Below are 14326 nucleotides of genomic sequence, written 5' to 3'. Positions count from 1 at the left end.
TTTGTGAAAAAAAAGGTTCCGAAACCCCCCTTTGCAAACCCGTTTTTTTAAAAAAGGGTTCCGAAACCCCCTTTGCAAACCTTTTTTTTTTTTAAACCGGTTCCGAAACCCCACTTTGCAAACCGGTTTTAAAACCGGTCTCGACTTTGCAAACCCATCCCTTTGCAAACCGGTTTTAAAACCGGTTTGCAAAGTCCTTAAAACCGGTTTGGAATGTCATTTTGTGTAGTAGTGATGTTATATATGGTTTGTATGTACTAACATCACTCCGAACAATTTGAAAGTGGAGGAAATAAGTTGGTACATTTAACTCATGCGATCGTCGTCGGGTGGTCATTCTAAAAGAAGATGTTTCATTCTCATAAAAAAATGCTCACTTATCAGCGTCACGTCACTGTTAATAATCACATCTTTTCTCACTATGACATCTGATACATCAGCGTCACATCATCATTTTCTCTTCATTTCCTGCCTAAAACATTAACACTAACATTAATAATATTCTTCCTTATCGGGACATAACTACATCAAATTAATTAAATAAATTAGTTTATAAATGTTAAATTATATGTACAAGTATTAAAACTATATGACCTAACAAAAAATCTCACATGGTTCGTGATGCAAGATGCTATCTGAAAAAGGAAGCCAAGCTAGTTGACGAGCAGGGACGAAACTTAGTGTGTCATAAAAGAGGTATCCACCCGACCTGAATTTATTGGGAAAAAAATTTACACTAAAAATTTCTTTTTTATCAAAAAAATGAGATTTTTTAATGTTTACTTATGCCGACTTTAAAAAATTATTAAATTTCTATAGTCGCTCATCTGTATTCGGGTTCAGTTATGGAAGCTAATACAAGTCAATAACATTGATAAGGTGAGGACAAGATATATCCCAAGCCCGAAGGGAGTGGTCTAAAGTGAGAAAACAATTTTTCAACAAAAGCTCCCGTATTTCCCGCCAGATATTCTCATCAACACTGTTTCCGTAAAACCTAATCCCCAATTCCAAACCCTAATTTAAAAAATCTCAAAGTTAAAACCCTAAATTGATCAATTCATAAGTTTCAACTTCAAAGTTTACTGATTTAATCAAGGTAACCTTCGATTAACCTTAAAAGTTTTATATTGATGATTCGATTAACCCTCAAAGTTTAACCTTATTTTTTTCTTCTTTCAATTACTGCTATTACCAGATTGCAGTACTGATTGCTGATATGGTGTTGAAGCAAACAGCAGTGTTGTACCATTACCCATGTCCTGATGGCGCTTTTGCTGCTTTAGCAGCTCATATTTACTTCTCTGTTTCCTCTGTTCCTGCTCTCTTTTTTCCGAATACTGTTTATTCCCCCATTAGGTAATCATTACTTATACTGTTAGTGATAATTTGGAGTAGATAGAAACACAAATTTGTATTGACTTGTTTTAATTTAGCTAGTCATATATAGTTTGTAATCAATTGAGAAAAAGTCTTAGAATTTGAAAAATCAGTATGTGCAGCCATTTAGAAAAATTATTGTTATGATTTTGACTTGAATACATATAATTTGGTTCTTTTTTTTTTTTTTTTTTTTCTTTTTTTTTTTTGAGTTGCAACATCTGTTTATAAACTCATATTCAAACACCACTTGAATTGGAAAACCATCACATGTTTCAGTGTTGAAGAGCTTCCTGTGGATCAAATTGGTGATGCATATCTCCTTGACTTTGTGGGACCTCCAGGATTTGTTCAGAAACTCTCACCTAAAGTTGATCGGTTTGCTTCTCTTTATTCCCTTCATGTTACTGTTTTTATTTTGTCCTATATAATGTGGAAACGAAGTTGTGTCTATGATGATCAAGAAATAGATCGGTGAGATATCAGGTTTTCATAATGAGAAAATGGCAAACATTTTTAGTTCATTTGCATGTAACTTTCAAACCGGGAGGAGGTATGCAACCAATAATCAGTCCCCAGATAGGTTTAAACAGGACTCACGTATAGGAATGCTCAACCATCAGGCCAAATTCCATCATTTTGGGTTTCAATTTAAACATTCCCTCCATTGAATCTTTTACTAAATTTTATTTATTTTATTTTCACCTGCAATATGAGAATTTTTTTAATAATGGTAAATAGTGTTGTTAGTTATGGTAAAAACTATTCAGAATATATAGTAGCCTAAAGATGTCTCTATATAGTTTATATCAATGGAGATGGTAATTTTAACTTACTTATCTGTAAATAGATTGATTTGGATTATTAGGATAATAAATTACCTTTTGTACTCATATTTAACATATTAACTATATCTTAAATTTGGACTTGGGCTAAAAGACGTGAGTAGCTAAAAATTAGCCGGCCCATTTCGACATGTACTAACAACCACCTGCTTCAAACTGATCCGGTTTAAACAGCTATCCAACTCGCTCTGCCGACCCGTTTCAACATGTACTAACGACCACCTGCTTTTAACCATTTTCCAACTCCCCTTTTTATGTTGTTTGTGCAGTGTGATAATATTAGATCATCATAAAACTGCACTCAAAATGCTTAATGATGGAGAGTTTTCGTTTGCGAATGTGACCAAAGTGATAGACATGAGAAGGAGTGGGGCTACCATTGCCTATGATTTTTTCAAGGATAAAATTCTTGCGCTTGAAAACGGAAACGATTCGAATGGTCGTAAATTGCGTATTCATAAGTTTGAAGGCTCTCGAAAGCTGTTTGAATATATTGAGGATGCCGATCTATGGAAGTGGCGTCTTCATAACAGCAAAGCTTTCAGTAGCGGTTTAAAAGATATGAACATTGAATTCAACGTGAAGTTGAACCCCTCTTTATTTGAGCAGGTATATTTTTTGTTGCTGTTATGATCTAAGATTGACCAAAATAAACAAAAGAAACGTGACCCCTTATCATTCTCTAAAATTACATATTCTCATTTTGCTAAATGTTATCTATTAACAATAACAATACTCAACAGCTGTTATCTTTGGATGTGGAAAATGTCATAAATCAAGGAATCAGCAGCTTGTGTCATAAACAAACTTTGATAAATGAGGTCCTTGACCAGTCGTATGAAATTGTGATTGATGATGGAGTGTCAGGCCGTTGCCTGGTAAATTTCCGCTTCCATATTTTGACTTTTATTATCCTTGAAAATATCTGATATTGTTCAAATTAACCAGGCTGTTAATGCTGATTCTGTGTCTGATCTGAGAAGTGAACTTGGCCATCAATTAGCTGAAAAAAGCCGAAATCATAACTTGAGGTCCGTTTATCATGCAACTTAATGTATACGTTTGGAATTGCTCTTGGTGGTTTGTGTCTAATAAAGTTTGATTCTTGCTGAACCGCTACCAAATTTATAGAATATGGATAGCATTTGGATACACTAAGGGTAATTTATAATAACACATTAAAAGCAATTACTATGTAGATTAACATACTTAAGTGATTTTATATAGTGTAGGGGAATAGGCGCAGTGGTCTACAAGGTACCCGAGCTCAACGATGACCAAATTTTGAAAATAAGCCTCAGAAGTTTAGGCACTGAAGACACAACATCTATATCACAGGTTTTTCTGTTCACCGTTTTTCTAACCTCAGTTGTGAAACCTTCATTTAGAGGTGGTCATTTTTACCCATTTTCGGGAATGGGTCGTTTCATTATAGTGGATCTAATTAGTGGTTTTATTAGTAAGTTGAAAGTGGTCCAAACTTTATTTTTAAGTGTGGTAAAACCTCATATAGTGGTTTGCTGTTATTATATAATTAATAATTAATAATTGAATAAATATTAATTAATATTATTATTAATTATTAATATTAATAAAATAACAATAATAAAGATAAATATAAATATACTGGATATTAGATTACTATTGGGACAATACAGTATTCGTAACTTATTATTCAACAGAATCAGTATTCGTAACTTATTATTCAACAGAATCAGTATTCATACACTTTGATAAAAAGAATTTGAGGGTCGGGATGTACGCATAGTTAGTCTGTTTTTGGCCCGTTACTCAACACGCGCATTTTGTCACACATCGAATGTTATTTCTTTAACATGTTGCAATTATTACAGAAGCATGGAGGTGGGGGCCATCGAAATGCAAGTTCATTTATGCTTAATTGTCAAGAATTTGAGCAATGGAAGGTCGGTGGTACTATTGGAGCTCAAGAACACATTCAGGATGTAAAACATAAACCATAGGTAGCAGTTCAAATGAAAGTAGCAGGCTACGGAAACTAGTAACAGATGTTTATTACGCCAATTATTTATTATGTCAATGTGTGTAAGGAATTACTTTAATGTGCATGTTGAGAGAGATTTGCAAACTATTTCACATTTTAGCTCTAGAAAGAGGTTAAATCGGAACCATTACTAGATAGCCCAGTGGTTGCGGCCCTGAGTTCCTTGCAAGAGGTCACAAGTTCGAATCCCGTTTTGGACGAATATTTAGTGGTGGTGAGGGAAGGGTTGGAAACAACAAGAGAGTAATCCTGCCGGGATGCATACATTAGAGTATGAGGTTAGATTATTTACCCTCCCGGATAGCTCAAATAGGGAAAACCTTCTACCTTCTAAAGAGGTTAAATCGGATTAACTTTGGAAGATACAAACATAGTGCTTACAATGCTTAGTTTATAAAACCATTTCCTAAGCCTAATCAGACTCAAGAAGGTCGAGTTGGTGTTCGATTTAAATCGAATACCTAGGGTTTTCCATCCTTCGTCGAAATATCATAGGTAGTCGCATAACGGTTCAATTGGTGATTCGCTTGTAGTTCTTTTAGCATTATAACTTCAATCAATTTGGCCGTCTTTAAATGTTGCATCTTGCAAGGTTAATTAATAAGGTGATTTTAATTCGTCCTTGGATTTCAATATCGAAAAGAGCATGGGTTAATCGAAAGAGATTTGGAAGGGAATCGAAAGTGGTAGGGGAGGCAAGTGCATTCGAGATGGTCTTGAAAAAAGCTCTGAATTTTACAAGCAGCAATATCGTTACCACTGATAATTATTCAAGAGTATTGTGGATGTTGCAAAAATTGGGACATATGACATCATCGATGGTGATGCATTACCAATTTCCGCCAATGATTTTGAAGATTCAAATTTGAAGTTCGAATCTAATCTATTGTTGAGTAGTTGCGAAAGTTTGTAAAAGATGTCATTGGCGATTTATAGATAATTGATAAAACCTTTGCAGTGGTGTCTTGAGAAAAAGAACAATAAAACTTTTTCATCAAAAGCTTGACACTTTGACAAATAAAAAATTGGATACAACTATTGCTAAATCAGTTGGTGATTTTTGTGATTGATATCCCAAACTCATCATTCGAGAAACTAAATATGATAGATAAACATCAAATTATAGATTACATTTGTAATAAAGATCCTGATAAACTTTTGGATTTTACTTGGAAACATGATGGAGAACAATGATGATGTTGTTGATGAAGATGATGAACTGTCAACCTTATATAATCGAATTCATAATGGACTAAGTGGTTGCCTAAGGGTTTTTGGTCAATGTCGGTTTTCATGTATTCATGTAAGATATTGGTGTGGTTTGTGTGATGTAGATTTGGATGCGCCTCGTTTCTTACATTATTGCTTGCATGCATATTTGTTTTGAGATTTTAATTGCGAAGTTTTTTAGAGCATAGATTTTGAGCTTCCGGTGTGTCCATTTAGAAATGTGTTGTGATATCTAATACTGGTAGTTGTTAAGGATATGTGGTCAAAACGATTAATTCGAAAATCAAACCAAATGAAAATTGAAGAAAAAACATACTGAATTTGAATTCGATCTTTAGTCGGTTTTCAAAGTTTTTTTGGTTTTTCATTTTACGTTTTTAAGCTCCGTTTATCCAAAAACCGAATTCAACTAATAACAATTTATATATACTTAATATATTAATATATATCGAAAATGATTTTAAAATCATAATTCGAATATAAAATCTTTTGGTAAAATTAGAGTGCTCCAAACAGTGGTTACTTCCACTCCGTCTAACCTTTAGTCCAGGAGGACGCCGTTGGCAGCAAATAGTCTAGCCTTTAGTCCTTTTCCTAGTCTTTTTCAAGCAGATTTGTGGACGGAGGAGTTTACTTATATGTGTGGTACATTTTGCTTGTTAGTTATACATTTATTTAATTAACTAATATAGTGAGTCCTATATTTGAGAAAGTATGTCATTGTTCGTAGTATTTTGTTTTGGGTTTAGTTATGGTAAGGAAGTATTGATGTGACAGCTAGTCGTGGGAAAAAAGTGATGTCATGGTTGGAAAGACTGTTATGATTTTTTTAGTTTTTTCAGTTTTAACTTAACCAAAGTTGTGAGTTTGATATTCAGTTCGGTTTCAATTTTGAAATTGAAATTGAATTCAATATCAATTGTCAATTTTAACTCTAGATTTTTCAATACCAATCGAATAAATTGACAAGATCAAAAACCGGACCGATGAACATCTCAAATGTTCTACGGAACAAGTCAACAATTAAGAAAGTCCCGAATGGTAAATTAAGCAGGCCCCATTGATCCCACCATAACCCGGCCCGTTCTGTAACCTATAAATATTTCATAAAAATCCTTTCTTTTTTTAAAAAAAAAAATCTCAGTTAGGGTTTATTGGTCTTCTCAGTCAGTCGTGTTCCTCACCTCCGGCAACAATGGCGGGTGGTTCTCGAACTCAAGCAAACAAATCACATACAACTCGTTTTTCTTCTAAATCCTCTCGCAGCCTTCACAAAACTTCTGCAAAAGGTTCTACTTTTCTCAATTGTTATATTTATTGAATAATAACTAAAATTCAATTCAAATGTGCAATATTTCAGTTAAATTTGCAGCAACTTCTTTAATTCTATATAAAAATAAATAAAACATACGAGTTTGATTCACAATTACATTGAAAATTGCACAAACATATTAACAAAGGTTTTTTTTTTATCTCAAGAACCAGAAGATAATAAAAGAAACGATTCTTGATTAATAATAAAATCTAGTCTATATAATCTGGATCCACTCATTGTTATTTTCTTTCTAAATTCTGTTATCAATCAAATAACTCATGTCTTCTATTATCATTCTAAATTCTGCTATCAATCAAAGAACTCATTTTATTTATTATTATCTTGGTTCTTGAGATCAAGAAAACCTTAGCTATGCAGTTTCCCCTGTTCATAATGTGAGTGTGAATCTAACCCTTCTGCTGGCCTACTCCGCCTAAGTTGGACAGGGTGTTCTACCTGTGTAACTGTGTTATATATATGTGTGTTACAATGAAGTGCTATAAATTTTGGGTCTCATTATGCATCATAAGTGACATACATGAAATATTACCTATTACCTACTGCGGTGTATTATAAAGATAGCTTGTATCAAGTTTTTTTTTACCCTATGTTTATGTTTGTGGTATTGGAACCTAGATAAGAGCAAGATTACCAAACCTGATCGCAATGTGATGAAAGGAGCTAGGGCTGCTCGACTACAACGTAGCAAAATGGTAATTATTATACTTAGTTTGATTCACGCAATTGGTTTTGACAAATCATAATTCAATTTGAAAGTTGATTAGATAACATTGATGATGTATGGACTGCTAACTAATACTCTTTACAATCGTGGTACAGTTAATGATTTTACAGAGCTTTACAAATTGAGATTTTATAACAGCAAAAAAGAGCATAACAGTATGATTTTGATGGCGAAAATTTGGTAATTGGTCTCATTGTTGGATTTAAATGATGTAGATGAGAGAGCAGGAGAGAGCGGCTCTTATGAAAGAGAAAAGGGCCTCAAGCGGAACAATTAGTGCTCCCCGTGTTATTGTGCGTATTTTCTAATTCTTTATTTAAATTTTACTATATTGACCATGTGAAGTTGTCTTTGTTTTTGCATGAAAATTTCAATCTGTTATGTAAATCAGGTTTTATTTGGTCTATCTGCTTCGACAAATATATGCTCGGTAGCAAGGGATCTTTTGGCACTATTGTCAAATGAAAATAATGGAAATCAATTTTCAGCAGTTGCATCATGTGAGTACAGGTTACGAGCTACGGTATGTTGCTATGTCACTTCACAAAAATTTGTAACATATTGTGCGCCACACCCTCTTTATGTTGTTAATTGTGTGCTTATTTATTAAGTTATACTAAAATTGGGCCAATGATTGCAAAAGTGGCATTTAGTTGTTAAGAAGATATGGAATATATTTGATATTACTTTCTCTCTCATTTGTTTATCTTCTAATCTTCTCTTTAATATTGGAATGGACAAGAAATGCATTAAACTTTCGGGCAATGTATAGGTCCTTGAAGCACCCCATGGTGATTTAATGGCATGCATGGAGATGGCCAAGGTAGTTTAACATCTTCTTTTGAAACGCTATAATATGTGCGTGTGTGTATGTGGGTTTGTCTATATGTATATCTATTTGTGTATATATTTTGTTGACTGAATTAGATTTCAATACAGACTTTATCGTAGATTGCAGATTTGATTGTATTTGTGGCTTCTGCTAAACGTTCAAGTTAGCATGGTAGTTCCAATTGTTACATTGATGAATTTGGCTCTCAGTGTCTCTCTGTGTTTAGATCTCTTGGTTTACCAAGTTCGGCTGTTTTTCTTCGAGTAAGCACTTCATGAATTTTTATGCTAACAACGTGTCTATCTTGTTTGTATTAAAAAGGTAATATTTTGTATATCTGCATAACTACAGGATTTACCTTCTGATTTAAAGAAAAGAAATGATCTAAAGAAGACTTGCATTTCTAGCCTTGCACTCGAGTTCCCTAAAGATTGTAAGTTTTACACAGCAGATACAAAAGACGACTTGCACAAGGTATATGTTCTAAATCCCAAGAAATAAATCAAAGATACTTGAACCATTCAGACATCTAACTCGAATAGGTCTATTTTGACTGTTATTAAAATCAAGTGGGTCAAATATGTCAAAGCTTGCCCAAAGTGTTAATTTAATATATTACTTTTGAAATTGTTATGTCAGAAAATTAGATTGAATTTGACTATATCTTCCAGTTATTTCATATTCACGTGGTTTAACTCTTGCCTTGTAATGGCTTGTATGTAGTTCATGTCGCATATCAAGGAACAAAGGCTCACAATACCTCATTGGCGTACCCAACGTCCTTACCTCATGGCTCAGAAGGTTAAGAATTCGATTTTTGCAAGTGAAAGACTTAAAAGATGTATAGTTGTAAATATGCAATTTGTTATCGTTTTCGTTACAAGTTGAATGTTCATTTCTGTATCTGTATTAGTTGTATCTCTCTTCCTTATTTTTACATGTAATTGTTTAGATGTGATATGCTTGTGTAATACGATGACAGGTTGACATGGTGGCTGATGGTCCCGGAAACTGCACTCTTCTCATCACTGGTTATCTTCGTGCTCGCAATCTCTCAGTCAATCAGCTGGTATTTTATATTTTTTTAATCACTTTCGTTTAAATTAGCAGCTTACTTTCTGGTTTAGTGCCTAACATACTTTATACTAGGTTCATGTATCAGGTGCTGGAGATTTTCGGTTGGGCAAGATTGAACTTCTTAAGGATCCATGCTCGTTAAATGTGAAAAAAGAAGGGGATTCCATGGATGCTGATGAAGTAAATGATTCATCGGTATATATTTCTTTTTCAATTTCTGTTAGTTTTCCAATATCAACTGTTTGTAATTTACTTTTTATTTCATTATGAAATTTCACAGGTCGTCAAAACGTTACTTCCGGATCCTATGAAGCAAGAGCCTTTAGTTGTTGAAAATATACCAGATCCTCTGCAAAGGGAACAGGTAACGTCGACATATGTTTTCTTTTATATTTCTAATTTGTTCAATTTCACCCTTGAAGTTTCAACAGAATGACATCCATGATCTGTTTTTCCTCCTTTTCCTGTTTTTCCCTCCTTTTATTGCCTTTTTTTAACTTGCTACTACTTTAGATTTCCTTGTATAAATTGTAAAGTATTTAATATCCTCCGATGGTAATATTTTGTTTAAGCTATAAATATTTTGCATTTTATGCGGTGAAGATAATTTTTGTTTCTAACTTGTTTTACATTACTTTTCTTATTGACATGGCCAACAGAGGCGGAGATGGCAGAAGCTGATAGAGTTCATAAGGAAAAGAAGCAGAAAAAGAGGTGTCTTCCTCGGGGTACTTCTGAATATCAGGTTGGCAGTTAGTCTCAAAAAGTGTTTTTCAATTTGTTCTCAGATTGATGTAACTGTGAATGATATGATGTTGAATCTACAGGCTGCTTGGATCGTGGATGATTCTGACGTGTCTGGTACAGACGGTGATAATGATGGTTCAGATGATCGTATGGATTTTAACGGAGGAGAAGATGAGTTGACTGGTCAAGGTGATGGTGGGAACTTTGACCTTGAGGATGACCAGGAGTCACTCGAGCTTAGGGTTTCTGATAATGAAACTGAAGCTGATTCTATGATGATGGTGAGTTAAGACAATTTGTCATATAATGTTCTTATTATTATTACTGGCATGTAGATGTGACGAAATGTGCTGGATCCTAACAGAAATTTTAATTTTTGGCTTGCAGGATAACGATAACTTGACGAAGGAGAAGATAGAAGAAGACATTCGGAAAATAAAAGAGGAACAAGATAAAGATAAAGGTATTGATTATTTCTTGATAAATTAGAAGTGCACAATTAATGATTAGACATATACATATACATAATGCTTAAATAGAAATTGATAATAAAGAGAACGTTTTGAAAGTTTGTAAATTTATTAAAATTATAATCGTTCATTCAGAATGAAATGGTTCACAAACTGCCTTAAGTACACAATCGTTTTAATCTTTTATGCATATTCACTTAATTTCGTTGGTTGCTGCATTTCAGATGAAGTGGATGTTCCAGTAGATGTTCTTGCTCGGAAACGATTTGCTAAATATAGGGGCTTAAAGTCAAATTGTATTTCTTCATGGGATCCTAAAGTAAGCTCTATTAAATTTCATTCTATAAATTTATAAATCTCATTGCTTTTAGCTTTTCTTTAACTTATCCTTGATTTTCAGGAATCTCTACCTTCAGAATACGCACGGATTTTTGTGTTCGATAATTTTACTAGAACACAAAAACACGTAATATCTAAAGCCCGGGATACGGAACAAGGAAGTTTAGATGAATGTGTACCTGCAAATTCATATGTGACACTGCATATCAAACAAGTCCCAGCTCAAATTGGTTCGAGACTATGCATTTTGGTGAAGACCATGCCAGTCATTGCATGTGGTCTCTTGCAACATGAATCAAAGATATCTGTCCTTCACTTCGAGTAACTAAATAAACACATAATTCCTGTTTTGCATTTTGGTTTACTATGTATAGTTTATGGTAGCGCACTTATTAAAATGTTTTCCAGTTATTGTGATAGACATGGGTATTCATTTTTTATGAACTTTTTTGTTTTTGCAGTATAAAGAAGCACGCGACATACAGAGAACCCATTAAAGCCAAAGAAGAACTAATATTTCATGTTGGCTTCAGGCAGTTCGTCACACGGTAACATTTGTGTTCTAGGATGATATTTGTCAACCATCATTCATATCTTGATTTTAACCAAAAAATATTAATGTTGCAGGCCAACTTTTTCGTCTGACAATTTATATTCAGACAGATTTCTTCATGCTGGAAGTTCTTCAATAGCTTCTGTATATGCACCAATATCATTTCCCCCTTGTCCGTTAATTGCTTTGAAAAATAAAGGCGATTCGCTTGCACCTATCTTGGTTGCTGTTGGCTCATTAAACAGTAACAGTATCAACCCTGATAAGGTTATTCTGAAAAAGATCATTTTAACTGGGTAAGAATCACCTCACATATCTATAAATTTCTGTTATATTTTGCTAATCTGTCAATTTCCTCATCTGCATGTGAATACATTGATTTGTATTATGTTTTGAGGTTAAAGGGAAAGTAGTCAAACGGGTCAAGAATTGCCCAATTTTTTTTCTTTTCCACACTACCTTGTAATTCTATTTTTTTTCACTTAATCGGTTTATTATCTTACAACATTGTCCTTGCAATAAACAATATTCAGTACTTCATTTATTTGGAGTGTTTCTAAAAAACGTAGACGGAAAGTGTTTGCGGGTCAATGTGGCTTGAATCATTGATGTTTTTTTTTTTTTTTTTTTTTTTTTTTTTCTTTTTTAAGATTTGATTGTGTATTATGTAGTTATCCTCAACGTGTTTCAAAATCAAAAGCGGTAGTAAGATATATGTTCCATAATCCGGAGGACGTGAAATGGTTCAAGGTATGTGTTTCTCTGTGCCAGTGATATCATCCATTTTTAACGTCTGTTGAAGATCTGATAAGCTGTCGGTCTACTTTTTAATGAACTGAAAACTCTTTATTAACGTGTTGTATGTATATATAGCCTGTGGAAGTATGGACAAAGACCCGTTGTCTTCGTGGTCACATTAAAGAGCCCGTTGGTACACATGGTATGGTTCTATTAAGATTCCTCTTCTCAAGCCATTTACTAAAATTTGCTATGCTACTTTTTCTATGCCCAATATTCAGTACAAATTTAAAGATATTTCACGGATTCTGAATTCTTATATGTTATGCAATTTTTCAGGTGCAATGAAGTGCATATTGAATGGTGTCCTCCAGCAAAACGATATGGTTTGCATGAGTCTATTTAAACGATCATATCCCAAGTGGCCCCAACATTGGTTCCCAATGTCCGCTTGACCGACCTTCACTGTGGATGTTCATCAAGGTTCCTCATGAGCAAAAGCTCATTAAAGGGGGATGTGAGTTGGAATGAAGCTTTGGTTCAGATTGGTTACTTGGCTTCTGCCACTGTAATCTCCCCCAATTATTCCTGCTTAAAGGCGGGTAACAGTGTACTTGTCATGTGCAGATTTTGAAATGGTAGTTGGTTGTGGTAGGATCATTTGTTGTCACTATCGGAGTATGTTTTTTTGGGAAATTGTTCAAAATACACTTTTTTTTAAGGCTTCAAACAAAATACACTTTTTTTAAAAAAAAATTGTCTTTTTACACCATTCAGTAGACGGAATTTCTGTCTACCACCTTTATCCGTCGTCTACTACATTTTTACAAAGTAGTAGACAGTAACAACAAGGTAGTAGACGGTGAGAACAAAGCAGTAGACAGCCAATTACAAGGTAGCTGGCTGTCTACTGCCTTGTTGTTATTGTCTACTACCTTGTTGTAGGTGTCGACACCAATAATACATATCAGTCGACACCTACAACAAGGTAGTAGATAGTAACAACAAGGTAGTAGACGGCCAGCTACCTTGTAATTGGCTGTCTACTGCTTTGTTCTCACTGTCTACTACCTTGTTGTTACTGTCTACTACTTTGTAAAAATGGTAGTAGACGACAGATAAAGGTGATAGACAGAAATCCCGTCTACCGAATGGTGTAAAAAGGCAATTTTTTTAAAAAAGGTGTATTTTGTTTGAAGCCTTAAAAAAAGTGTATTTTCATCAATTTGCCTTTTACATCTTGCTATTTTTATATTCAAGTAACCAAATCTCGTTACGTGCATAATGAAGATGAATAAGAAAAAGTATCTTTTAACTATTTCCGTGCAATTATCAACTTGGTCTTGAGTTATTTAAACTCAGTCAGTTTGACTCGGATGTAATTATACTCCCTCCGTCCCAGATTAATTGTCCCCAGACAAAAAACACACAGTTTTAGGAAATCCCACTAACTTTATTTCTCCACCAATGAAATATCTTCTCTCTCCAGATCCACCAATGAAATATCTCCTTTCCTTTCTATTTATGGAAGTAGACAATTAATTTGGGACATCCCAAAATGGAATAATGGACAATAATTTAGGGACGGAGGGAGTAACATTTAGCAACTTAAACACCTTGGCAAAATAAATTACACACATTAACGAGGTCAAAGCATATGTTCTTACTATATTAGTAAAAGAGTAAACATGCGAGCATTTCTCGTTATTCAAAAAGATAAATATTTTTAATGTATGCTACTTAATCGGGTTATCCTGTAACTATATTTGACGTTTGCCCTGAAATGACGAGATCTGCAGTTTGAATCTAAATTTCTTCTTAGGTTTCACTCTTTAGTCTACTCTCAAAAACATGTTAAAACCAAAAATTATTTATATTGGCTGGGTTATTCGATCTTTTTTTTCAAACGCACCCTATATGATTTTATTTTATTTTTTCACAAAAAAAAATAATCATAAATTTGGTTAAAAACCTAACAAATAAAAAAAATGTATAACAAGAAATTATTTGGCAATAGAAAATAGTATAAGGA

General features: G+C 33.7%; 1 protein-coding gene and 1 pseudogene across 1 annotated transcript; both read left to right on the top strand.

Moving 5' to 3' along the window:
- The first annotated feature begins 607 nt into the window (after positions 1 to 607).
- LOC139858759 (uncharacterized) lies at positions 608 to 4231 on the top strand. Its single transcript, XM_071847598.1, has 9 exons — positions 608 to 696; positions 844 to 1099; positions 1199 to 1359; positions 1660 to 1758; positions 2495 to 2834; positions 2969 to 3103; positions 3174 to 3256; positions 3458 to 3563; positions 4079 to 4231. Exons 3-9 carry the CDS (start codon positions 1220 to 1222, stop codon positions 4205 to 4207), a joined length of 1032 nt encoding a protein of 343 aa, XP_071703699.1. The 5' UTR covers positions 608 to 696; positions 844 to 1099; positions 1199 to 1219; the 3' UTR covers positions 4208 to 4231.
- A 2402-nt stretch (positions 4232 to 6633) lies between these two features.
- LOC139858749 (uncharacterized) lies at positions 6634 to 12967 on the top strand (annotated as a pseudogene).
- Positions 12968 to 14326: the final 1359 nt, after the last annotated feature.

The sequence above is a fragment of the Rutidosis leptorrhynchoides genome, chromosome 1 (assembly GCF_046630445.1).
Source record: "Rutidosis leptorrhynchoides isolate AG116_Rl617_1_P2 chromosome 1, CSIRO_AGI_Rlap_v1, whole genome shotgun sequence".
NCBI lineage: Eukaryota > Viridiplantae > Streptophyta > Magnoliopsida > Asterales > Asteraceae > Rutidosis > Rutidosis leptorrhynchoides.
This window is presented reverse-complemented; position numbering and strand designations above follow the sequence as displayed.